A 26,916-nucleotide genomic window follows, 5' to 3' on the forward strand; every position below is an offset into this window, starting at 1 on the left:
CATGAAAACTAAAACGTCAGGACAAAATACAACCCAAGTACTAAACTCAATTGTTTCTTCCCGGACAGTAAACATCATAGTAAGTATGTATTTCAAAAATATTCATGCTTCTACGCTTTTTAAAACACTCTCAGGTGAATCTGATCGGTGTCCTGTGCTCCTATCTTTCCATGACATCGAAGGATCTTCACTCCTCCTCTCCTTTCTCCGTGAGCTGTCGCAACTCTGAGGTTGATAAACAAAGCCACGTGTTGCGAGGAAGTTTCCAAAGTGGGCGGAGCTTCGTTGCTTCCGGGTTCCGAGTCGGAGGATAAAAGGCGAGCTGCGCAGAGTCAACACAAGCACACAAACGCACTTAACATTAAGAAGGAACGCGCAGTTTTGCAAAGCAGAGGCCTGCGTGCTTTTCTACGGCTTTCTCTTCGACGTTCGGCTGTTAGTAACCGAGTCGACATGCCTTTTCTCGGACAGGACTGGAGGTCACCGGGTCAGAACTGGGTGAAAACCAACGATGGATGGAAAAAGAGGACAGCAGACGACAAAAACAACAACGTCTCTGTGGAGAGGTTGGTTGTTTGAACGGCCTGGCCTGAGAAAAATGTAGCAGTCTGATGGAGTTAGTTTGTTGCTTAGTGTTAGAAATATGACGGGGGAGGAAGATGTGGGAGATGTTTTGAAACGAGTCCAAACTGCATTGCAAACAAAAGGCAGAGTGAGGGGCCTTCGTGTAAGTTTCCATCAGTGTTTTTTTTTGTGTTTTTTTTCTGGTTGGCAAGTTCCTTTTCAGGCTAATCACCGAGCTAATAATAACCTGACAAGTCAAGGGATTAACAAACGTCTGCTGAACCTGGCCACTTTCCAAAAAATCAGCATTTGCTTTCTAAAACACACACCAAAAAAACTAAAAATAAAAAAAAATCCACATTTGATCATGGGCCATCTTTACATCCAGTCAGAATTAACTTCTGCATCATTCTCTTAACTTTTGTGTGGCTCACATATGAACTTTGTTCCCCTCCCCAGCTTCTGCAAAGACAACGAGCCGGAGTGTTTTAACAAGGAGAACCTGCTGCTCTCTCTCAGCTATGAGATGTCTGCCAAGAAGAGGAAAAAGGATCTGATGAACAACAACAGCAAGGCCCCCTGTGAGTCCCCGCGAAGAGAGACCCAAACACGCGCAGAATAAATGAGTTGTGTAATAAGGCACGAGAAAAGCGGTCCAGATCAGAAGCAGAATGTGTCAGGACTTTGTCCCCCCCCCCTGCCCCCCTTATTTAATTTTGATACAGTGGTGTACAAGTTGTTCAGCCAGAAATCGGAACGTTCAAAATGTACTGTGTCTAACAATGTCACCAGATCAAATGCTGCATTTTTTTTTTCACAATGATAAAGTAGATAATTATAGATTAGTTCATTCGATTTGCCTTGAAGCCGGAGCTTAGGTCTAGGATTAGCAGGGACACTCTGGTGGGATTTGAGATGAATTTAGCACTACCGGTTTAATGCGACGACTTCATACCTGCAGCTTCAATCAGTTTTTTTTTTTTTTGTTTTCTGCAACTATACAGGATGCTAACCTTTTATAGATTTTCAGTTTTTCCAGCCAACAGAGCATTTTCTTTTTTACCCCCCTTTTCTGACTTGGAACCTGGACTTTCGGACTTCCAAGCACAAAGGGCATAAATCTCAGCCTCAAAAGTTAAAGATATTTACTTTGATGCCAATGTTATCTCATTTTAATTATCCCCAGAAGCAGCAGTACATTATTTTATGCGTTCTAGTCCTTTTAGAAATAAAATCAGCAACCAGAAACCTGTATCGGCTGTGTAAAGCGCGCTTGCTGCATCTCTAAATTTGGAGCATTTCATTACCATTCCGTCAACAACTAAACCAGCTCTGAAATTGTATCTTATTTGCGTCGCGTGCTCGCGCATTTATCCCAGAGCTTATGAGCAGCTCAGTGACTGCGAGGCCACTAACGTAAAATCACTTTCTTCCTGGTTTCTCTCCGTCTTTCCAGATTTCCACAGGGAAAAGTGGATTTACGTTCACAAAGGAAGCACCAAGGAGGTAAGACCGCCTCAATTAGCTTTCCATCAACTTTCGCAATCACAGTTGCTAATGTAAACAACTCGGCGCTCTTGCACGGGATTGCAGCCTAATACTCTGATAATTAAATTCTCCCAGCGCCACGGATATTGTACGCTCGGAGAGGCCTTCAACCGCTTGGATTTCTCCAGCGCCATCAAGGACACGAGGAGATTTAATTACGTTGTCAGAGTGAGTCCTCCTCTTTTCTTTGCTTTTTAGTCGCTTCTGTCTCTTTGTGTTTGCCAGGGGAGGTGTTTTTTTTTTTTTTCTGTCAGAGGCTGAGTAGGGGAACTAGGAGGTTGGTGGGGGGTTAAAGTTAAAGAGGGTGGCTCTTATCAAGGCTCTGCAGACTGTGATGATGATACTGAGGAAAGTTTGCGTTATTTATGATTACTGAAAACTCCCTGTCGTCCCCTACATCAACTTCAAACAAGGGTTTTATTAAAAATCTAGGTCTGTTTTTCTCAAACTCATTTTTATCCCACACAAACCGTCAAGGTTTACACTTGGAATGCCAAACGGCTCATCATTGTTACATTAGTGCAGAAAATTTTGTTTTATTTCCACTGCTTTTTTCCCCCCTCTTGATGCTATTACACACTACCTCCCCCTGCCTTTACCCTTTATGTGAACATGAAGTGTGACCCTGTGCTGTGCAGCGGGGAGGGGGGGTTTGAGGACGTTTGTGACAGCTGTGTTGTGCGGTGAGGTGTGAACCCCCGTCAGGAGTTTATGAAATCAGACCTGATGCTTGTCAGGTGATTCAGACCCCTAAACACGTACACACACTTGAATCTATCCGATGAGGCCCGCCGGCTTCTCTTTCCCTTCCGTTTTCTGTCTCATTCCCTTTGGTCACTGGTGTAGTTTGTCTGCTTACTGGGGACGCAAGTCATCGATTAACGAGTTGATTTAAAGGAGACTGAATCGACTGACTGACGATTAATGCAAAAGAGGCCATTTTCTTAAAAACCCGAGTTTGCGCTTGTGTCAAGAGGATCCATAGCAAAATGCTACATTTTCATAATATGGAGAATTAAAAAAAACAAAAAAAACGCAAACAAATATATTCTAACATAATCATTTCTTGTATTAAGGTGATAACTTAAGGAGCTTCTCAACTGTTTATGTGTCAAAACAGAACCGCATAAGTACATTTTGTGTCTCATACCGGACCGTTTCTCTTCCCAGTTCTGTTATGGCACCGCCATCTTTGTTTCTATATCAGCTGGCTCTGCTCAAGAGTACTAGTGCTGCCCTCTTCTGGATGGCGGCCAAACTGCAACACTGAAAGATGATGTGAGCTGACGTTCTTAATTGACTGGAAGTCATTTTGATTTAATTAACCATTAATCAACATTTAATCATAAGTTGATTGCCTCATTACTGCTTAAGTAAGTTTAATCTCAAACTCACAGAATTTCAAGATTTAGCTGAGATAAAGGCATCAACATGACGGTTCTGAGTTTGTATGTCATTGTTTCAAATCGGCAGGGTTCTTCTTCTCGGCCCCAAGGAGTTCTGGAGCTGTCCAGTTTTGAACGGGTACTAGATAGCAGAGTGTTGGGCCCAGAGAACAATAAGAGTGTAACTCTAGCATCCAGCCGGTGTCGGAGCCGGGTCGTCGCTCCTCGCCGTCTGACGACATTTTAGGGTTCGTTTAATTCGTTCTCAGTTACACAGATCGTCTTCTTGTTCAGCACAGATGAGATTCTCTTTTCCTGGGTCGGACAAACTAAACGAATCAACCTAAACCTTTTAAAAGCTAGATTTGGCTCTTTTAATATGGACTATAATAGTTCTTAAATACTTTTTAACTTTATTTCCTAGATGTGTGACAACTAAATAATAATTGTATATATATAAAATGTTAATTAAATTTGGTCATTGGTCACGTATTTCTTGTCGTCTAATGGCCCCACTCCTATAGGAGAAAAGTTTTGTATGAATTTGAAATATGATGATAGAGAAATTAAGTTTAAGATTACTTCTAAACTATTTGGTTAAAACCAAACGTTCTTGAGGTTTTTGCAATCTACATTACGGGTCTAGCTCATCTCCATAGAAACGGCGTGCACAGAGGTGGATGCGGAAGCGCACACCGTTCTGCTCGACTGAATTCTTTCTGAGCAACGAAAAGAAGGGGATTAAGCATTGGGAATGAAGAAGAATGGCATGTGGAAAGTTTGAGTCCGCCAAATCTACATTTGTTATAAAAACACTTTTTGCTCCATTGGGAACCCATAAAACTAAATCTGACATCGACGTTATGGGACAAAAAGTGGGTAACTTTTCCGTTTATGCTTCAGATGTTTTGGGTCAGATCTGAACATGGCTCTGATTTGAGTTTCTCCATGACGTCACAGCGCCTGTCAGATGCCAGTTGAGCCACCCTTTTAGCCCACTGTTTGTCTGTGAGCCAGTGGCAACAACTACGCACACACACGCGTGCACACACACTCTGAGAAGTGAGTCAGCTAGTTCACAAGGCTGGATTATCAGGGGTCAAATAACTTCAAGCTTATGTTTTCATCAGCCAACGTTGTTGACTCCAGTCTAGGCTGTTGCCCAACACTCTTCCAGAAGCTTCACCTCCGCAAGGCGACTCTGATCAAAACAAATCAGAGCTGAGGCTAATGGACCTTCAGTTGAAAGCAATAACCAGGTGGACAGCTCCCAGTTTTGTTACAAATGTTCAAGCATGGAATTTGTTTTTCTAAGAATCCAGCAGCCTACTAAACACAAAGTAAGGAGGCGGTGGAACAGAGCGTCTCGGAGGCTGACGGGGAGAAATTTATGTTTCTTTTTTTTTTTCTTTTTCTGTTCCAGCTCCTGGAGCTTATCGCCAAGTCGCAGCTCCCCTCGCTCAGCGGAGTGGCGCAGAAAAACTACATGAATATTCTGGAGAGGGTTGTTCAGAAAGGTGAGCCCTCATGCCTCCGGTGCGTGTGTGTGTGTGTGTGTGTGTGTGTGTGTGGTTTGTGTACATCTGCGCTGATCACTTGGGTCTCTCAGGAAAAAACAAAAGTAATAATATTTGCACAAGTAAACTTGAGAATCTACTTCCTGTTTTTGCCCTTTTCTGTTTCTTTGCATCTGTAACTCTTAGAATTTATCTTTACTACTTTTGCTTCAAAGTGACTCTGTATTTCTTAAAGGCAATAAGTGAAGCAAGGTTGCTTCAAAAGAATTTGCGGAAGTGTCCCCCCTTGAAAGATTTGCTATCTTTAACGCATTACAACTACAAGCATCAGCTGTAATTGTAGTGAAATGGGATTACAAGAAGCATCAACCTGGGTGGGAACTTGACTATCAAAATACATTAAAGTTTGTGGTTAAAGTGTGACAAAATGTGGGGTGTGAAGAAGTTTTTTAGTATTTATTATTGTAGGTGAGAAAATGAGCCAAGACAGCTTGGACTTGGCTCTCTAACTTTGCTGTGTAGAACCCTGACAGTCAGCAGACCCCTCTGCAAGCTGCAGTGTAAACTAAATGTTCCTTCAGCTAAACAGACTTCGGTTGTTTGGGAAGCGTCACAAAACCTTCTGGCCAAATCACATACATGCAACTGTGAAATGAGTGGCTGCGATCTGTAGCTAAAACTCTGTTGTTGTTTTTTTTAGCTACAGTTTGAAACTTTGCTGTTGAAATTTCCATTCAACATCCTAAAGATTTGAATTTAATTTTTTTTTTTAACATCAAGATTAATGATCCGTTTCAGTTCTCGATGACCAGCAGAACGTCCGTCCCATCAAAGAGCTGCTGCAGACGCTGTACGTGTCGCTGTGCAGCCTCGTCCAGGACATGGGCAAGTCGGTGCTGGTGGGGAACATCAACATCTGGGTCCACCGCATGGACAACATCCTGCAGTGGCAGCAGCAGCTGGACAACATCCAGATCAACAGAGTGAGCATCTGTCTGCCTCACACATCGTGACAGGGTCACTGTCACGACTCTGTTTCTAACGGCATCTCACCCTCCTGCAGCCTGCGGCCACGGGCATGTCGCTGACCGACCTGCCTGCCAGTCTGCAGCTGAACATCATGCAGCGGCTGACGGACGGCAGGGACCTGGTCAGCCTGGGACAGGTGTGTCCGGAGCTGGGGGCCTTGACGGAGGACCGCCTGCTGTGGAAGAAACTCTGCCAGTACCACTTCACAGACAGACAGGTATGAAGACGACGAGGGGAGGAGGACATTGGAATGGAGGACGGGTTCTGACATGGAAATAAACAGTCCGATAAAGTCGTTAATCAGCCAGTTCACAGTTAAATGGCAACTTGAGACTTATTTTTATACTACAGCATTTAATAAAGGTTCTCTACATTCAGCTTGTATTCAGATTGGCAAAAATATCTTAAGACCGCTACCAACTTCCTCCTGGGTTTTTGTAGCTGCGACTCTTTCTCTGACAGGTCACGGTTTCCTTAAGCAGTCTGCATTCCCCTTTTTTAGATCCGCAAGCGTCTGATGGTGTCGGAGAAGGGTCACCTGGAGTGGAAGAAAATGTACTTCAAGCTAAGCCGCTGCTATCCTCACAGAGAGCAGTACAGCGACACGCTGCACCTCTGCACACATTGCCACATCCTCTTCTGGAAGGTACATCTCCGTCTTCCGCTCCGATTCGGCGCAAAGGAAGCGTTTCGACTCGCCGTCTAACGTCTGTCTCCGCTTTTGTTCTTAGGATACGAACCATCCCTGCACGGCCAACAACCCCGAAAGCTGCACCACGTCCCTCTCCCCTCAGGACTTTATCAATCTGTTTAATTTCTGATCTCTGCAACACACACACATACACACACTCCCCTACTTCTTCAGAAAACTCCAGAAGTATGGACTGGACTGTACATACTGTTCTTGTACATAGACGTTTTTCTTTTGTTTCATAAACCAATCATGTCCTGGATGTACATTTACTTGCGACATGGACCTGGAGAGGACGCAGGCTGTGGGACGACTATGCAATTTTATTTGGTTTGAATATTTGGATGAGATCAAAAGAAGCATTTGAAAGTGATTGAATGTGATGGAGAATGAAAGGAATGTGGTGAGGAGGGGGGGGGAAAGGGAATATTTGGCTGAAGTTTTCAGTTTTAATATGGTCTATTCCCTTGTTTATGGGATTTAAGTTCTATTTTTGTTCAGATTTGTTCGATTTTTTTTTAATCGAAAATGGATTAAAGTAGTGATGTTAAAAGACCTCCACTCTGGGGAAGGTGCAATATATTTTATGTGGAGCTGTGGTCTGCTTTAATTGGGAGGGGAAAATGCATACAGGGAAGAGAAACGAGATGTTTTGTTTTTATGCTTTTTTCACTTTTATATGGATTTGATATGTTTTCTTTTATTCTGCTTTGGCAGTCATAGCAGCAGCTGAGTGCAGTATTACCAAACGTAATCAAAGCCAGAGTAACTGTGGTGTGCCTTTACAAAACTTGAAGCAATACCGGCAAAATCTCCATCTTGTTTGCATCTTTTCTAAACCCTGACTATTGTTTTATTTTTTTTCTGTGTTTAATTTTACGGAGGACTAAGGTGCAACACTCTGAAACCAAAGTTGTTTAACTATTTTTTTTTTTTGTTAAGACTCCTGTATGTGTTCAAACACCCAGCTGATTGTGTTGTTTACATATTTATTTCTTGAGACTTTTGGCGACTGGTTCAACTTTCACATTTTAGGTTTAAAGAAGTGGACTTTTTGAGTGTTTAAAGGGCCTTTGTCACTGCTCAGACTTTGAGGAACTATGTACATGCTATGCAATGCGGTCTGTTTTTATGTTTAATAAACTGATCAGTGCTGTCTGTCCTGTTTTGTAGGACTGTGAGGTTACTTAAAAACATGAATTCATCAGTGTTATACAAAGTTTAATAGCCAAACACTTCATGTTGTGGTTGAAAACATGGGACCTCCTGGCGTTGAACTGGCTTTAGAAGTAGCTTGTAACGGCAAAAGTGTGCCATCTATCGGCCAAAGGGGGAACTGTAGCACTGAATTGATGGGCGTTGCTGTTCAGTATTGTGGTTGTCCATACATATATATATATATATATATATATATATATATATTTTAAACAATGCAAAAATATTAAACGTTTCGTTTTTTTTTAAGCACTACCTTTTGGGTTCAGATATGAGGGCCATTATCAAAACTGATGTGATGCAAATATTTGACAGAAGTTTTGACGCACACAAAGAAATGTTTTGCTGTTATTAGATTTTTTTTATACTATTTCTATCACAGAGCATTTTAAACTTTGTGGCTTGCAAGTTTTTATTGCTCTTGTTGAGGTAAAAAAAAAAAACCCTGTCATTCAGAAGATGATGCTCATACACCTGTGGAGGCGTATAAATATTTATCTGCGACCCTCTGCGGGTCAAGATGGGATGACTGGGTCAGCCTTTTTATGCTGCAGAGATGTGTTAATCTCTGTGGAGCCAGCAGATAACTCTGGAATGGAGCACAGACACACACATACATACAGTCTCTCCTGTATCTCTCAAGTAGCTATAACATCCAGTCAGTCTTGGTCACTGTTTAACCCTGTATCACCTGTGTCGATGCATCTAATAACGTCCGGGGAGGAATCAGCGACTCGTGTTTCTCTAATCAAAACAAACACCCAAATACAGGCGTTTTTGAATTTTTAACACACTTGAGCTCATCACACCTGATGTCGGAACCATAAATTTCACTTCCTGTTCTCTGTCGAATAACAGAGGGACGGCATCAATAAATATTGTTTTCAACCTTTTCCTGCAAATTCTCAATTGGACTTTGGAGCATTTTAACACCTGCAGTTCACTACAAACAACAAAACCCAAAAAACTTGAATATTACATTAGAACAATAAAAGATACTTTAAGTAAAAAAAGTCAGGCTTCTGAAAGGTATGTTCATTCCTACGCACACAATATTTGGTTGGTCCTCCTGCTGCATGAATTACTTGGCTGCCCCTAATCTAATCTACATTGAAGCCGTATGTTTGCTTAAGCACAGCGATGGTGGTGGTGCGTTTAGGGTGACGTGTGTTGCTAGTTTTCAGCCACATGTAGACTTTTCCTTGCAAGCAAGCAGCTCAGTTTCAGTCTCATTTCACAACATGTCTATGTTCTCGCTGGCCTGCCTGGTGTGGCCACTGGCTTACACTTTTTCACTATTTTATAACCATCAGTTTGGCTTTGGGTGAGTATTCATACTGGGTGAACAACCGTTTTATATTTCAGTCCCATTTGAACTCATCTTTTCGAAACGACAGAGCAGTTTCGATCACTCATTGTTTTCACTTCTGCTTTAATTATTTTAGCATCTCTTTCATTGCAGCCAGGCAAAAGTTGCGCTACAAAACAAAAAAGTATACAAATGTTCTTTTAATGCAACACAAAATGAAAGCTTGTTTTTTTTTTTAGCATATTTCCTGGGATGGTGCGTAATCTAAGTATTGTATTGGTATGACTCTACAAAGGTGATCTTAAAATAGTATGCCTTTCAACTTGATTAGATCGATAAGCGTTAAATTTATTACTCAGGATGAATATTTGACCACTCAAACTGGTGGATTTCCTGAGACTTAGCTTTTAAATGCATTCTATACATTTTTAATTGTGTTGAGGCTTAATGCTAAGTTATTCTAGAAATTTTAAAACCACCTTTACCAGAACATTCAACGGTTTCCAATTCGGACATTTGACTGCTGTGTCAAGACACAGTTGAAAAATTCAAAGATCACGTCTTTGGAGACATCAGATCCAAAAATACCAGGGTGGGTCAGGGGGTGCAAATCAGTCCCACAGCATGATTGTACCACCACCCTGCTTGCAGTGTTTTCAGGTACGAATGCATCATCTTTGTCTCATCTAATCATATTTATTTTGCATGTAAAACAAATGAAGAATATGAAGACTGACGCAGATAAAGCTGATCTTACACATGAAAAATACTGGCGATCCAGGACTGAAACTAATGTATAAGTCATGCCCAATCCGTAATATAACATTTTTGTCCAGTGTAACACAAAATAAGCACCAGTAACATCTCCATATTTTAACCCGTTTCACACTGTAGGAGTTTTCATATAGTATCAAACTAGTCCAAGTAAAGCCTTTGAGACAGTTGCATAATAATACGCTGTACCTTGTTTAAAAAAAACAAAGAAACATTGGTGTGTACCTCCTTGTTGAGTCCGTCTTCCATTTGGAGTGTTTTTCTTAAAGTGTCACTTCATAAGTACAATAGTGACATTCAAGATTGTAAAGTCTGCTAGGTTTGCTTAGTAAACACAAGTCTCTGTTTTGTTGCCATGTGGTTTAACCATTATTAGATTATAAATGAGGAGCCAGAAATGAGTCACAACCGCCAAACCTGGCAACGCAGTCCCAGAAAGTTTCAAGAACCGTTTTTGCTTTGGCAAAGGTTTAGTTTTCTTCACATGAAAAAACCATCTGCAGAGGACCGGAAGATGCTCAGAATCTGCCCCCCGTCCCCATTTCAGGTACGAGGAGCGGCTGAGGAAAGCAGTCGTCAGTGGTTCTGGAGTCCTACAATGCGAATAACAGAACATGTTTTATGCTTTCTCCTGGGCATCTAGTAGAAAATCTCTAAAGGAAAGCAGAGTTACCAGTGTTAGTAAATGTCACAGAGTGGTACATCGTCCCCTTCAGAGTTCTGGATGACCCACTCAATAGCGTCCCAGCCCTAAGGATGGACAAAAGACAATAAGCACAAACATACAAAATACTGTAAGAAATGCTATGAATGTTAATGTTCACTTCTCTGGCAGCTAAAGTGTTGCCGCAAAAAGCAAAGTAACCAAAACATGACTTTATATGCAAATGTCTTATGAGAATAACACATCTTTATTGTTTCATGTAATGAAGTGAGTAAGGCAAGCAAATGCTTGGCAAGTATCACCACTTCTAAATGTTCTCACTTTTGGTTATAGTTCAATCTTTCCGTTCTCGTTTGGACATTTTCATCGAGCAACAGACGTCCGTCTCAGCAGGACTGTTTAGCTCTCCTGCACACACTGTCTTTGAGTGTCTAGTGATGAAAAGATATTAAAACTGGGAGCCATGTTCATCTTACATCTCTCTGTGGAAATTATGCTTAAGATCTTTTCAAAATTGAAGGAGCCATTTTCAGTTTGTTCATAAATAGCGTCACGTTTGCCAGGAGTATGTTACGGCTTTTATAAGCATCTGCATGAAAAAAAAAATGCTCCACATGCATCAGGTTATGTCCAAATCATGATCCATCCACCCTCATTGGAAAAGGGTTCTTTGTTTTTCTTCTTCCAAAATAATCACTGTTTTGTAAACATTTTGCATCTAGAGCAAGATGGTTGACTTTCCTGTGCAGCAAATGTTTCCAACAAAACAACTTCATGCACAACATTCTTGCGAGCTGATGTTAGGAAGTGTGGAGAAAGCCACCCGTCACAAATCTAAATCCAGTTTTTAAATCAATCAGTGTCAGGACTGAATATTCAAAGCATGAATAAATGAATATCTGACTTTTAAGTTTTCTAAAACATGTCTTCAGACTCTTGTCTTTCAATTTGACAAATATGTGATACATTCTGTTGGTCTGTCACATAAAATCCCAATAACAAACATAAAGTTTGTGGTTGTAGCGTTACAAAGCATGAATGCTTCTGCATGGCAGTATTTAAATAAAGGTCTTCATTCAAAGAGAAACTATAAATAAAAAGGTTTTACTGAAGTCTTACCTTCCGGGCGTTGGCAGACATGCTCCTGACCATCAGGCCCTCCAGATAGCTGCTCAGACTGACTCCCTTCACCGTGATGATGGCTTCCTGTGTCAGTACAGTACTGAGGAGCCGACACGGACACATACAGAAAGATAAGACGTGATCGTTGCGACATCTTGGGAGATGTCGCATCTTGTTGTCCTCCTAAACTTTGTGTAACATGCACTCTCTGACAACAATCTTCAAGAAATTAAGTGAAAAATGGAGAGATGATCACTTACACCTCTGGGTTTTCTGGGTGTGGTGTGTAAACAAGCCTCTCATCTACGGATACCAGGTTGGTGAGAGTAATCTGGTGGGTACAATTTATTCAAAATATGTTATGACTACGACATTTATATGTACATTTTTATACTGGAGAAATAATGATTACAGAGACGTGTAAACTATGCCACAGTTCACCCACTCACACTGGCAGATTTTCAGGTTCAAAGGCAGCACATTTCTGAATAAGATGTTGGAACTGACTCACATTTGTTGAGCACAACTCCATCTTTTTCACCTCTGGGTCGACTATAGAATGTTCCTTCACGTATGTCTGTGTGTGGTTGGTCCCCAGTATCTACACACACATAAATACTCAAGCCAGTCTGGGGGAAGATGCTTCAAGAACAGTGAAAGGACTAAACTCCCTGTTTACGACCTAAATGTAGATATGTTTCAGAACATCTCAGTGGTTTTGACTGACCGCTCGTACAATAGATGGAAGCCCCCACTCTGTGCTGAGGAGTCTGTGGCTGTGAAGGCGTCCCTCTGAGTCCAGACTGCGATCCAGCACGTCCACGCCAACCACATTGGGGTTCATGGGGTTGGGGTACTTCCTCATGGCAGCCTTGATCACAGTCTCCCACGGATAACTGCACACAAATCGGGGAACAATTAGTCAGAAGCAAGAAGATGGAAAACATCAAATATGTGCTGTTGTGGGACAAAATAGGGTTTGCTCTGTGTTGAAGAAAAAAAAAAGATTCAATCTACCTGGGTTACATAAAATGATGTAAGCACATCTATTAACATCCCAAATTCTCTGATGCTCTTGTCCATCTTCGGCTAACGTTCATGTTACCAAGATGGCACCCTTGCCCTATATACTCTTTTTCTCCTTCTTTTTATAATATCAAATATACAACATAAACCAAACAAAGTTTTTTCTTTCAAATTAGGGAGTGGCTGCTATAACACCTTTGGGGGCTCGTCCGGGATGCACCACAACAAATCAGGATGCTAAGGAAGAGCTTGCATAATTCGTGCAACATACTTCAAATGCTGATCAGTGATGGCACCGTCAAAAGTTGAACATTTTTCAACTTTCTTGTATCGCATCGCTTACCCATGTGTGCACCTCTATGTGCACGAGCTCGAAATTTTACACACACAAATTTCGTCCACCGCTTGGAGGAGGAAGGCAAGTTGTTGCCTCATTGCACATGTTCCACAGGAAATGAATGGTGAGGTAGCGACACATCACCTCCCGTGTCTTTCCCACGGGAGGTGATTAGGACACAAGTGAACATTGTGTCCTAAAAGCTAATGTGTTAAAATCAGGCCCAATTTAGGTGAGTGTAGTGATTTGAGCAAGTTTGACAAATTGCCTGTTACACTTCGGCCCATGCAGAGTCGAATTGTAACAACTGGATGGCTGGGTCACCTCATCTAGAAAACTCCAGCTCTGCTAGGGTTTTCCATGGTCCGCAATGTATTTATCAAAGTAGGTTTATTTTGTGGTTGCTTCTTCGTTTTGTTGCCAATATGGATTCCCTTCTTTGGCTCAGAAGGAGGGGCTTGCCCAGGGCATCATTAATGCAAACACCGCCACTGCCCATTGGTCAAACAGGACTTATTGACTGAAAAAACAATAATTATGAAGCTACATATTTCACCATCGCAGAACTACAATAACACACAGATTGTTTGGAGCTTTAATAAAGCTCCAAACAACAAATCTCAGCAGTACCAACCTGAAAATATGCTCGGTGCTCCAAATCTTCATCATTCCAGTGAACGTGTTCTCCTCACTGTTAGAAAAAAAAAAAAAAAGAAAAGAAACTCCAAAACTACACCTTATCGGACCATCGTTATCATCATATAAGGAAATAGATCCGAGATGTTGGAACCGGGCCTGAAAGCTGTGGATGAGCTCACGACAGTCAACGAGACGAGCCCAGAGGACCCATCACGGTGGTTCCTGTCATGTCTGGGCCGTGTAAAAACTGCGCAAAAAATCCTCTGCTGATTCACAGCCAGAAAACAGATAAAGGGATAAAGAATGGCTGGGACAAGAGCCGGTGCAGGAGCCGATTAACAAAGTGTCAAGAGTCACCGAGTAGCATGCGGCATTCTGCTCCACAGTGCCAAAATAAAACGTCGCCGACCTCTTCAATCAACGTTTTATTGAAATGTCAAGCCCAGAAATATCATTTGAACTCATATAAAGACGAATATCAACCACACATAATGCGGCTGCAGCTCGGAATGATATTAATCCCAGTAAAATGATTTGGCGATACTTTTACTGTGGTGAACCCACGGACAACTGCCCACGGGGCTCTGCTCCTTCCTGTCTGCTCCGTCCGGCTGACGTGATGCAGCTGATGCTTTGCTGCTGCATCCGCCTCCCTTTGTGCGCATGCGCATAGCATCTTCTCTCCCTCCACCCTTCTCCCTCACTCAGCCCCGCACAAGTGGAAGAAAAGAGGCGCGCAGCGTCAAGTCACCCAAGGACAACACGAACCGCACCGGAAATTCATCTAACGACCTTCAAATAATAATAAAAAAAGATAAAAGGTCACTAGTGACACACTCACACACACACACACACACACACACACACACACACACGCACGCACGCACGCACGCACGCACGCACGCACGCACACACACACACACACACACACACACACACACACACACACCTTTTTAATACTAATATCTGGACCTTAGATTGACAAAGCATTGTCATGAGTGATAAAACCCTTAACTAAATATCACAATTATTATTATATAATATAAGATACAGGCACATCAAAAATAAATAGAATACAAATTATTTGGATTTACAATGTTTTTAACCTTCAGTTGTAAAAATTATCTCTTTTTGTCAAGTGGAAGGAAATTAAATCAAGTAGTGACTTAAAAGACTAAATTAAACAAACGAAATACCCAAAAACTGTTTGGTAGTGCAGAAAGAAAAATCTGATGGTAAACAATATGTATTTCAAAGTCATTTAAAAGGAAAACAATTATTTAACAATTCTATCTCCCTTGGGAGATTGCTGCAAATAAATTCTGCAAGAAAACAAAACAAAAAATGTAACCTCATTGGTTCTCAGATGAGACTGTAGCACAACCAACATGGCCTTGGATGAGGAATTTATTTGGCCAGGGACTTACGGTGTTAGGAGATCAGAGAGGTATACTCTGGCGCAAACTGTTGGACATCAACAAGATCTTACAATCAAGTAAAAAATTGCCCCTAGCTAATGAAGAGATAATGTGCTCTCTTTTGATGCCTAATTTGTCTTTTTGATATGTCATCTGGTTATTCATCTCTGTTCCCTTGCTCTCCCTATAAAACACTTTAAATCACCTCGTGTGTTAATATGAAACTGAATATCAACATGGCCTGGGCATTAAAGTCACACTATGCGTGCAGATGGCAACGCTCAGACTCAAAATGTGCAATCAAAACTGAAAAGGATCCAAGTACACAACTCTGAGGTACTTCACACTTCATCTTCCTTGATGACACTTCTCAAGGATCTTTTTCTAAGTCCTTCAAATACGAACAAGTCGCCTAAAAACCGCAACACAAGAACCAACCCAGTGTTGGATGCACTAAGATGCAAAACGGATTCAAAGAGTTTCAGATTTCATCATAAAAAAGCATCTGTATCTTAACAAGCAGCTTGAGGTGCCTCTCTATTTTTATCATTTCCAGCAAACACCTGTGCATTCTTTTGAAAGATAAACCGGAAGTGTACGATAGGATGGTGTGTGACTTTCCCTCCCCTTCCACGGGTTCTGGGGTGCAATTCGTAGAAGCAGCCTCGCATTGGAGGATAGGATGGTACCTTGAGGAGGAATTCGCTGTCGGACCAGCGGGCCCCGTCCATTTCACTCTGGATGCAGATTCATCAGTTTGCTCTGAGCGGGATCGGCAAACAGTAGCGTTATCAGCTGCATCTGCGTGACCTTGCGCTGACTGTAACATCAGAGGGATTTCAGAAAGCAGCCGCGCTGTAAGGTAAAGAGCATCCATCCCTACAGACGCAGGGCAGCAGAAGGCGACATCCGTGCCGACTGTTATTGTGTTTTAATGCGTGCTTCACATACATAGGTAATTAGTAAAAAAACAAACAAACATATAGATCATTTGTTTTGATTCGAAAGTTGAAGCTTTTGGTCACTCTGGGACGAAATGTAAAGGAATCGGATTGGAAGCAGGCCTGGGTAAGCCTTGCATTGCAGTTTTAAGGCCGCGCTGCTTCCCGCTGAATGTCAATTCTAAGACGTACGATAAAGCTCCGTCAATATATATGAGCCAAAAATATAATATTACATTGCCAGCCGTTTATTCAGATGGTGATGAGGATCCTGTGCTTAGTTTATCGGTGGAGCGCATGGTGGATGGCAGATGCTGCAGTAGCGCTTGATCCGCTCCAAAGAGGAGGAGGAGGAGGAGGAGGAGGAGGAGGAGGAGGAGGAGGAGGCAGGGGGCTGATTTTTAATTTATTTTTTTTGGTTCACCCAAAAAAAAAAAAAAAAAAAAATCCCCGTGTGTGCTCCGCAGTGTATTTTATTATTTTTTTTAGTTTGACTTGTCGGGATATGATATGTTTTACTGGACCACCCTGACACAACCGCCCCCCAAGTCCCCTCCACCCCAAACCCTTTCTCTCCTCCTGCTGGTGGTCGTGTTTAGGCCAGAGATGCGCTGACACATGCGCTCTGCGGACCGGTGCTCCCCTGTGTGCGCAGTGAAGTCTGTGGCTCACCAATCAGAGCCTCGTGGGACGACAAAAAAAAAAAAAAAAAAAAGACCAAATGATTGCCACGGGCTTTGATTATTACACCTATTAACGGGTTACTATTTCAGAACAACGCATATGGAAATCAGAAGGAGCAAAAATGATTAGATTCAGCGCGACATTAGCAGTGACTGCTCTTCAGACTCAGCAGATTATGAGCTAAGCTATTTTTTTTTTCTTACCCGTCTCTTTGATTGCAGGTCGTTACCATGGAGATTGTCACGCATTTAATAAACGACACCATAGAGTTCTACAAATGGACCCTGACTATTGCAGGTAAGACTGAGCAGCACTTTGCTGGCTCCGAGGGTGGGATCCATGAGAAACTGAAGATAGAGATTTTGTTTGTGGTTGCCAGAATTTTACCGTATTCCATAAATTAGAAACTTTATGGCGGACTTCTCTAACATCGTCTTGTGCTGCTAAAAGTGACCGTGTGAAATGAGTCTGTGACACACGTCACTGTTATCTTCTAAAGGACAATGTCTACATCTTCAGCTTTCAGACTTGGTTAATGCTTGGAGGAAATCTACTTGGTGATGGCACTGAAATTAAATCTTATGTTACTGTAAGAAAGATGGGGAGGGGGGGGGGGGAAATGAAACATCCTGTAAGCTTTCTGACAGCAGGTCCTATAATGTGAGCATTTAGCATGTTTCATGTGTAAGCGGGAATGTGTGTCCTGCAGATAAGCGAGTGGAGAAATGGCCTCTGATGGACAACCCGCTCCCCACGCTGGCTATCAGCAGCTCCTACCTGCTCTTCCTCTGGCTGGGGCCCAAGTACATGAAGAACAGAGAGGCCTTCCAGCTCCGCAAAACGCTCATTGTTTACAACTTCAGCATGGTCTTCCTCAACTTCTTCATCTTTAAAGAGGTACGTGCTGCACATTGTTTTTTTGTTGAAACAGATTTAGCTGCATACCCATGTCCTTTCTCATCCGTGCATGTCCCCGTCACAGCATTCCCAAAATTGGTATTGCGCAGCGACGATGAGCCTTTTGCTCTCTTTGTTCTTTCAGCTCTTTATGGCAGCCCGGGCAGCACAGTACAGTTACATATGTCAACCTGTGGACTACTCAGACGATCCGAATGAAGTCAGGGTGAGTGTTGTGGAGTCTTGAAAGGTGAAAAACATTTGAAGAAAAAAACAACCACACTATCTCACAAGATACTGTGTCCTGCTAATGTATTCCCGCCACTGTTCTATGTGTTGTTAGACTTCTACCACAAATCTCAGAGTTTTTATTAAGATTTATTGTCATACACACACACACACACACACACACACGCACACACACACACACACACACACACACACACACACACACACACACACACACACACACACACACACACACACACACACACACCCACACACACACACACACACACACACACAATATATATAGAGAGAGTCAAATGGAAGAAAATGGATAATTGGTTTTCAGAATGGTTTTGCAAATAAAAAAGTTGTGTCTACTGGCAAGACTTGCTAAGTCTTTAGTGGTATGTCTATAGAGTCTTTAAAGATCCAGAGGAATTAGCCAATTTTTCTTCACAAAACATCTTGAGTCCAGACAGAGCATCACATTTCCCCTCTTTCCCCTATTGGGGTTTAGCTCAGGGTTTTGACAGGGTCATCCTCACAACATGAATATGTTCCAGGATTTCTCAGAATTTACTTCAGTTCATTGTCAAGATGTTGTGCCCTGTCAGTTTTCCGTCTGTAATAACATTTTGTTCATCGGGCAAGATGTATCGACTCAGTTAGGCCAAATACAAATGCACGTTACACTCCTGAGATTTTTTTTATTTCTAAAAATATATATATCTTATATTGTCCCACCTTGGAATATAAATGCATGCACAGAAGTTTTAAGCTGCCACAAAAAGTTAAACAGTTTTGAACATGGAGTACATTTAGTCTCTCAGAGTTCATTCCCACTGTTGAATAACTTACTTGCAAGCTTGACAAAGTTTCTAAAAGGTATCAAGGATTAGTTTTTGCACATGTTTTGACATTTCTTGGCTACAAAGTTCTAATGTACCAAAAGTGATTAGGATGGCCAACGTGAGCGTTTCATTGTCACTTCACTTTCTGGCGTTGGAAACCTGATTAGCGTCCGTTCAACCGGACCGCGGAAGAACGTGTGAGCTGATGGAGGAGTCGGTGTTCTGTTTCACCTCACTCTCTGTTGTTCCATGACATGGATACAAGCTTGACACAGAACCCGTGAGCACATTGTTCTCATGTTTACGGTGAGGTCAGGATGTCAAAGATGAGAGGGAAAGAGAAACACGGTTCCCTCGCACACGTTTGGCTTCTAGTTTTATTAAAGACGGGATCTCTGAACACAGTCTGCATTTGTTATTGTTGTAGCTCTGTTTGTGTTCAAGTGGTTTTACCTTCACCTCCCTGATTTGCCACATGTCGCTGTGCGAGACAGGTGGCAGGAGCTCTCTGGTGGTATTTCATCTCCAAAGGCATCGAGTACCTGGACACGGTGTTTTTCATTCTGAGAAAAAAGTTCAACCAGGTCACCTTCCTGCACGTCTACCACCACTGCACCATGTTCACGCTGTGGTGGATCGGCATCAAGTGGGTGGCCGGAGGACAGTGTGAGTTGCTCAGAGCGTCACGAGTCTTTGGAGTTAATGCAAAATACACACTTTTTAAACAATTCATAAGTAATGATTATGTCGAGCTTTTAAAATAATGACTAAAAAGCTTCTTCAAATTTAAAGCGTCAGTAGATTACTGCGGAAAAAGACGGGACATTGCAAACAGAACTCAACAAACTGAAAAATTCAATATGTTGGCCTTTCAAAAAATGATGGTCATTCTTCAAAATAAAGTTTTCGTAGAGTTTATGATTGCAATAAATAGACTCCACATTAGTAATGGGACTAAACTAATCTTGAAAAAAAAAATCATGTTGATTTTTCAAAATGAATTCAAGATTACTCTTCAAAACAAAAGCCTCAACATTTTGTGGAATATATTGGAACATATTACAGGAAAAGGAGATTACATTCATGATGAAACTAAACCAGACATGAAAAGGGGATTATGTTGAGTTTTGAAAATTAAGCTTGAAGATACTCTCCAAAATAAAAGCTTGATTACTGCAAAACGACATCCCACGTTAGTAATATAACTCATCCAATCATAAAAAGGGGACTAAACTGACCTGTCAAACTAAAGTCTGAATAGAGCTGTGAAATGAGTAATGTTTTGGTAAATGAATAAAACCCAACAAAAATATTGAAGAGAGACAAAATTCAGTCAGATTGGGTGGAAAATTGGGGGGAAAAATAGTTATATATACTTCTAAACTTGATGTTTCAAAATATTAAACATAATCTATTTGCTTTAGAGCGAAGCTTAACTTTAATTCAATTCCATCCTTTGTGATATATGTCATCAGATATAAAAAAAATACTTCCACAAAGATGTGAGGCCTTAAGAAATGTGTTGACTAGAACTAGGCTGAAACTAAAATGATAATAAATGACTAATTGTGATCAAAATGAAATCAATCAAATTTAAATTAAAATATGCAGTCTAAATGAACACTGCTCCAAAGGGGCCTTTAGATTTACTGACCAATGCTGAAATTTTACTAAAACTCTTTGTTGCTTTAATAGAAAAGTACAAGAAGTATTTACAGACACCCTGACTTTACTTTGCTTATGCCGCTGCAGCGTTCTTTGGTGCACACATGAATGCTCTGATCCACGTCTTGATGTATCTGTATTACGGCTTGGCCTCCTGCGGACCGAAGATCCAAAAGTACCTGTGGTGGAAAAAGTACTTGACCATCATTCAGATGGTAAGAAACAAAAGACCTTTTGGGGGAAATAACATGTAGCTTGGATTTTATTTTAAATTTTTTTAGAGTAATGGATTTTTTTAAACAAACACCTCAGGTCCAGTTCCACGTCACCATTGGCCACACCGCCCTGTCGCTCTACGTCAACTGCGACTTCCCCCACTGGATGCACTACTCCCTCATCTGCTACGCCATCACCTTCATCGTCCTGTTCGGCAACTTCTACTACCAGACCTACCGCCGCCAGCAGCCCGCACGCCGCGACGCCGCCTCCTCTTCGAAGGCGGGCAAGGCCGTCTCCAACGGCAACCTGAACGGCCTGAGCCGAGCCGCCAACGGAGCGCCACTGACGGGGAGCAAAGAGGAGAAGCCCCAGGAGAACTCTGGCAGGAGAAAGAGGAAAGGACGCGCTAAAAGAGATTAGACGGGGGGAGGTAAGGCGAAAGGCGGGCGAGGGTCTCCACTCGAAACATGAAACGCTTAATTTGAGGAAGATATAGAGAGACAGACGTGTCCGGGTCAGGTTTATTTCTTTAAGTCATGTCGACCTGAGTTGTTCTAGAAAAAAAAAAATATGATGAGATCTTCTGTGGGAGGGAATTGATCTGTTTAATAGGAGGCGTCAAAGGTCAGACGCGAGATGGCCACTAATAACCCAAAAGTGTCATTGAGGGGCGGTTTGGATATATCGTAGTATTCTGTCTTTTTTTGTCGTGGTTTAGATCTGGTACAAAAAGGAGTGTGAGGTTATAGCCTGAGAAGAAAACGTCTCACGGATCCGCCTCGGCGGTGCCGCAGCAGCTCCGTCAGTGGAAGTCTGGGGCTGTAAATAGCAAACACTGTAATGAGACATTAATACAGACGGCAACACACGCACAAACGTTTCAGTTTCTACTTGAAGTTTGTTTGCTCCTCATCTTTTTAGCTATAAAAATGACGTCGTTTTGTCCTCCTTTTTCAAGCTCGTTGAAAGCGAGACATCTTTAGGTTTATTTGTTTAGATGTGTTTTTTTTTAATCACTGTTCACTTTCGTATAGGGAATCTGACTTTGAGGATGCCATCTACTTACACGCAGCAAAGAGTAAAATGTACATAGAAGCAAAAAAAGAAATGAGAGCGAGATGACGTTCCATCTTTGCTCACCAGACGGGATAATGATCGTCTGTTTTGTCTGTATTTGACTAGAACTGATTTTTGTATATCCATACTTGTTTGTCATGTGATGAAATGTTACCAATGTTCTCTGATGAGAGTCTCTGTTTTCACCCCTTTTGACAGAAAAACGGGTGGATTTTTGTCGTTTGACATGTTTTCCTGTCTTTTTTTATATTGTAAATTTTCTCATCTCACGGTTTTTGTCTTGGAACCGGGAAGGAAGGAGTTGTCGCGGTTCTGGGTTCGCTTTTGTGTTTACACTGATTTTTTTGTCTCGGCGATTATCTTTTAGCGCCGCTTCTCTTCAAGTAAAATATATTTGAGCTTGTCTTCTGTTTGCAGCCAAATGCTCAGGCTTCCTTTCATGCCCTGAGCTAAGATGAATGTAAATTTATCTACAAAAGACTCAGATTGAAAGAGGCAGCCTTTTCCCTCTTTTCAGTCCGAGTTTGTCGTCTATTTAGAACTAGAGCTGGTGACAGGGATGTTATTTTACTGTAAGAAAAAGAAGAAAAACAAACTTCCATTGCCTATCAGATACAGTGTACATCAGCTCTATGTCAGCAATCAACCAATGCATTTATTATTATTTCTGATCAAATATTTAATCTTATGTAAATACCTGTTTCCATCTAATTGAGCGTGCTCGTCTGTGTATTTGTCTTATTTTTGTGATGTACATATTTTATTGTGATATTTTGTACTCCTCTCATTTAAGAGTGGACATTTATCCGTCCACATGGCTAATGTTTATGTTTATTTTTATTTTTTGCTTTTCTTTTGGAATCATATCTTTGAAATTTCTTTAAATTTAATTAAAATTAATGCCTGTACAACTTATTTACCTGTCTAGATCTTGTGAAGCGCAATACATTTTCACGAACACTAGAGGGCACTCTAGCGACACAACTATAGCCAGCTGAAATTTAATGAACAAGACGCTGAATCCCCGTGTTTAAATCATCTATTGTAATGGCGGATTAGACCTTTTCATTAAAAAAAAAAAGAAAAATTATACGAGATTAGTGCAATGTCTGTGAATGATATGATGAAACATTGGTTTTCTAGTTTTAATGATGGAAGAAGATGTTTCTCAAAGTGTTTTACACATACTACTGGGGTCACAAGGAGATATCTCCCTATTACAGGTTAGAAAAATACATATAACTTCACACAATCTATCTTCAAAACATCCAAACCCTGTTTGGATGTTCATACCTTAAAGTTGTGAACAGACTTTGACTTTCTGCCTTTAGAAATAAAAGCATTTCTTGATTCATTGAGAAATGTGTGCTGGTCATTTGATAGTGTTTGTTAAACATAAGTGCATCTTCATATTTTTATTACAGGAAATGCTACTCATAGTCAACCTTTAAAATAATTCACTGCAATTAATTTTATCATGATAATTTTCATAACACCATCGCAGCCTCGTAGACAAACGTTGAATCAACATGCTCTCTAAAACAGGCTGTGGAATACTTTGTAAAATATTTAATATGATGAGAATTGCTGAAGTTCAAGTAAGCTTATCACTACGTTATATAGAGAAGACTCCAATATTTCTAATTGGATTTTAATTGTTATCTGTCCCCTGATTTTTAGACTAAATATGGAAAGCATAGATACACCAGATCATTCAATTAGTAATAAAGTCTCAATTGATATGTTTATGTTTTTTTTTTTTTTTTTACGTTTTTCTTATGTATATAACAAACTAAGAAGGGCCAAAATGTATGCAAACATGGCTGCAAATATAAAACTTATACTAAATAAATAGTCTTATTTTGCACTTTAGTTCTTACTGGCACTGTGTTATTTGTACAAATGAGCTGAAATAAACCCTCATGTGTTTCAAATTAAGTTTATTGAAATGACTTGCTCTTGTGCCAGTCCCAAATTTAGACGACTTGTTATTCCTGGGGTTTGTTGTCAAATAACACCCAGGTAAATTATGGTGTCTGATAGTGGTCTGAAATTAAACACGATCGCATAAAAACATGGGTACCGTGAAAGAAATGAAAAACTCTTTTGTGTTTTATTTCTATTTTTTTTTTTTTTGTGTAGTCTCTTAGAAAATGCCCCTCCCATTTCGATGAATTTAGACAAAGGTTTCCATGGTTACTTCACACAGCAGCTGTGTGCCTGCCCCCACCTCACAGGCAGAAAGAAACCCTCCTTACCCAACCCCTCATCGCCTCTCTCCTACAAACCTTTTCTCCTTAAATCAGCTGGCATCTACATGGGAAAGCACATTGGTGCAATAAACCATTAAAAAGGGTGCGTGTTTGTGTGTGTGCGGTTGGAGCAGTCAGAGGAGGTATTTTGTTGTGTGTTAGGTTGTGAAACTTGTTGTTCTCCATGCATGTTTGTGCTGCACCCCCATAGAGTTTCAGAGTGGGAGGCCTGCAATTGCAGAGGGCTATTTTATGGATGGTGTTTGCGTTCCAGTTCAGATTTCACAACTTGTTGATTCAGTTCCACGTTTTCAGCAGCAGCGTTTTCTTTGGACTAGACTCATGTCTCTTTTCCCACAATCTTTTTGGGTGCAAAAAAAACAACAACAAAAAAAAAAACAAAATGACTTTTTAAAACCTAGAAACACTATTTCTTGATCATAACTTATATGCTTGAGTAAGTATGAATGTAGCTTTTGCATCCAGATAAATGAAGCATACTTTCCAGAGGAAGCGAATGTCGTCAATGCCAAGTGTTAGCCTGTCAGAGTGAATCAGAGCTAAGATTATAATGGAGCTTCTTTAGGTTGTATAAACCTTTCAGCTTCACAGGAAGCCTCAAAATTAGAATATGCAGAATAGAAAATAAACAAAAACTGACTTAGTTTATAATAATTTAACATGATCAGTCTAAGAAAAGCTGTTTGATGTATCTGATTAAAAACATGTGTATGTGATTAAAAAGAAGAGAAATCTGAACACGTCTGTTTCTTTTATGTGGCTGAAAAGTGGACGACAAAGTCCTCGTGCGGTCTAAATGTGGTTGATGAGTTAAATGAGGCTAACTACTTGTGGTTTTGTTTTTAAAGGCATCACAAAACCATTCATCTTAAAATCTTTGCTTAGCGAAATCTTTTTCCACCTTTTAGGTGCTTCGAAGTGCTGACCTCGTATGCTACCGGTGCGCTCCGTGTCTCCAGGATGGAATGACACACGTTTGTCTCCGGTCTTTGTTGACCTACACACAGCTTGTGACAGATCTCTGTGCCGATACAGTCAAATACTGCAAATGATTTTCATTGGATCAGCATTGATGGACTCGTCTGAGTTCTGCTGAATGGTATGCGCTCTCTATCTTACAGATTTTTTTATTTATTTACTGGGTTTATGTTAGTCCTCTTAGTTAACGCAGTGTGTGAACAATTCCAAAGCTAATTTTGTTTTCATTCAAGGCCGGGATTAACACTAAATACCATCTTAATGAGATAAAGCTTAAGCTCATTAAGCGACACATAATGTATTAATTAACATCTTACTGAACCTGATGTTTGAAAGACCCTGCAAGGAATTTAAAAAGTTAAGAATCCTCAGAGATACACGGCGAGCTAAAAGATGCTGAATTAGCAATGAGCTAAAGAATAGGGCTACGCGTGGGAAAACACATTTTGATTTTTCTGACATTATCCTGCTTTGAAAAAAAAGAGAAAACACTAAAAGACATTGTCAATACTGTGTGCTGCCAGTTTGATATTTATTTTCTTAAACTACATTTCAAGTTTGAATTTGGCTTTTGTGTTCAGAAATATCACCATGCTACTCCTCCTAAGATGGTTTTGAATAACAAAAAGATCTTAAAGCTCTTAAATATGCTGTATCCTGTACACTGTATTGTTTCTACACATCCCTGTAGCACAGAGTACTTGAGTTTAGTAAGTGAGAAAAATCTGTTTGATCAGTTAAGAAGTCTCGGTTCACTTTCTGGCAATTGTGTGAAAGCACAAGTTATGTGGAGCAGAACAGCAAACCTTCCTACACAAATAAACGCTGTGCATTATGGGAAGGGAGGAAGGAACGACAGATGTACACAGTCTGAATACGGTTCACTTGAAAACAAAAATCCACTCAGAGTCGGTCCTACTTCATCAACAGTCAACATAGAGCAAGTTAAGCAGCTGTCGAGAACCGAACTGCATCGAATTAGATCTCTACAAAGACACAATTTGTCAGTGTTGTAGTTTCTCACTTGCTAAACAGCAAACAGGCTAAAGCAAATACCGTTCATGAATCCATTCTCATGCCATGGATCAACTTGATCATCTCTGATTACGCTACGCACAGGGCAGATTAATAATGACTGGTGGACAAAGGCCTCGGTGATGCAGACATCTGTCACTGAAAATGACTGAATGGCCACGGTTTAAATGTGGGGGATGTGTCCACAGTGCGTCGCAGTGAAAAGGGAGAGCGAGACCCCCGAGCATCTGTCGTCTTATTCAAAGAAAACAGATCTTCATCCTTACCCAAGAGCTTATTGGTCCTGCAACATTTTTCCCCCCTCCTGCTAATTAAACTGAGATTACAAGAGAGAGAGAGAGAGAGAGAGAGAGAGAGAGCAGCCTGACTTTTCTTCACAGATCAAGCCAGAGTGTTTCCACAATCTGCAGAGACAGAAGGTTATGGATTACACATCAGCACGGGGCCAAGAGGTGTGGCCTCACCGAAGCCTTGACAAGAGTTCAAATCCAAGCTGTAAAACATTCGGGGCAAAGCAAATCCCAGGTGCAGACTTTGTTTCACTCACATACACGAAGCAGTGAATCGTGTGTTCAACAACAAGCCAGCAACCGAGAGCGTAGGTGTGCACCTACCATGAGTAATGTGGCGAACTCTACTGTTATGTACTGTTGCGATTATCCCGACTAAGACAGTCAGGACACACCAGTCAATGAAACCGAAGGATTCTGATCTGTCTCCAAATGCAATACAGCTTCTAGTTTTCAAGTCTGGTTTGACTTTTTTTTTCTTCTTTTTTTTTAATTTTATCTGCAACACTATATTTAAAAAAAAAAAACAGCTGGAAAGAA

At 41.0% G+C, this 26,916-nt stretch overlaps 3 protein-coding genes across 3 annotated transcripts; 2 read left to right on the plus strand and 1 right to left on the minus strand.

The window, feature by feature from the left end:
* The first annotated feature begins 320 nt into the window (after window positions 1-320).
* On the plus strand, window positions 321-7,892 carry fbxo32 (F-box protein 32). The gene is made up of 9 exons (XM_008432102.3): window positions 321-566; window positions 1,024-1,145; window positions 2,021-2,070; window positions 2,188-2,280; window positions 4,921-5,014; window positions 5,813-5,997; window positions 6,078-6,260; window positions 6,546-6,689; window positions 6,775-7,892. Exons 1-9 carry the CDS (start codon window positions 454-456, stop codon window positions 6,862-6,864), a joined length of 1,074 nt encoding a protein of 357 aa, XP_008430324.1. The 5' UTR covers window positions 321-453; the 3' UTR covers window positions 6,865-7,892.
* A 1,589-nt stretch (window positions 7,893-9,481) lies between these two features.
* On the minus strand, window positions 9,482-17,157 carry prelid3a (PRELI domain containing 3A). The gene is made up of 8 exons (XM_008432100.3): window positions 17,067-17,157; window positions 13,816-13,872; window positions 12,546-12,714; window positions 12,330-12,419; window positions 12,079-12,149; window positions 11,816-11,918; window positions 10,706-10,782; window positions 9,482-10,625 (listed from the first exon to the last, which is right to left on the minus strand). Exons 1-7 carry the CDS (start codon window positions 17,126-17,128, stop codon window positions 10,711-10,713), a joined length of 624 nt encoding a protein of 207 aa, XP_008430322.3. The 5' UTR covers window positions 17,129-17,157; the 3' UTR covers window positions 9,482-10,625; window positions 10,706-10,710.
* On the plus strand, window positions 17,085-22,715 carry elovl4a (ELOVL fatty acid elongase 4a). Its single transcript, XM_008432101.3, has 6 exons — window positions 17,085-17,160; window positions 17,573-17,760; window positions 17,906-17,986; window positions 19,334-19,505; window positions 20,592-20,719; window positions 20,817-22,715. Exons 1-6 carry the CDS (start codon window positions 17,094-17,096, stop codon window positions 21,141-21,143), a joined length of 963 nt encoding a protein of 320 aa, XP_008430323.2. The 5' UTR covers window positions 17,085-17,093; the 3' UTR covers window positions 21,144-22,715.
* The last annotated feature ends 4,201 nt before the right edge of the window (window positions 22,716-26,916 follow it).

Source organism: Poecilia reticulata, chromosome 16 (assembly GCF_904066995.2).
Source record: "Poecilia reticulata chromosome 16, P_reticulata-male-v2, whole genome shotgun sequence".
Lineage (NCBI taxonomy): Eukaryota > Metazoa > Chordata > Actinopteri > Cyprinodontiformes > Poeciliidae > Poecilia > Poecilia reticulata.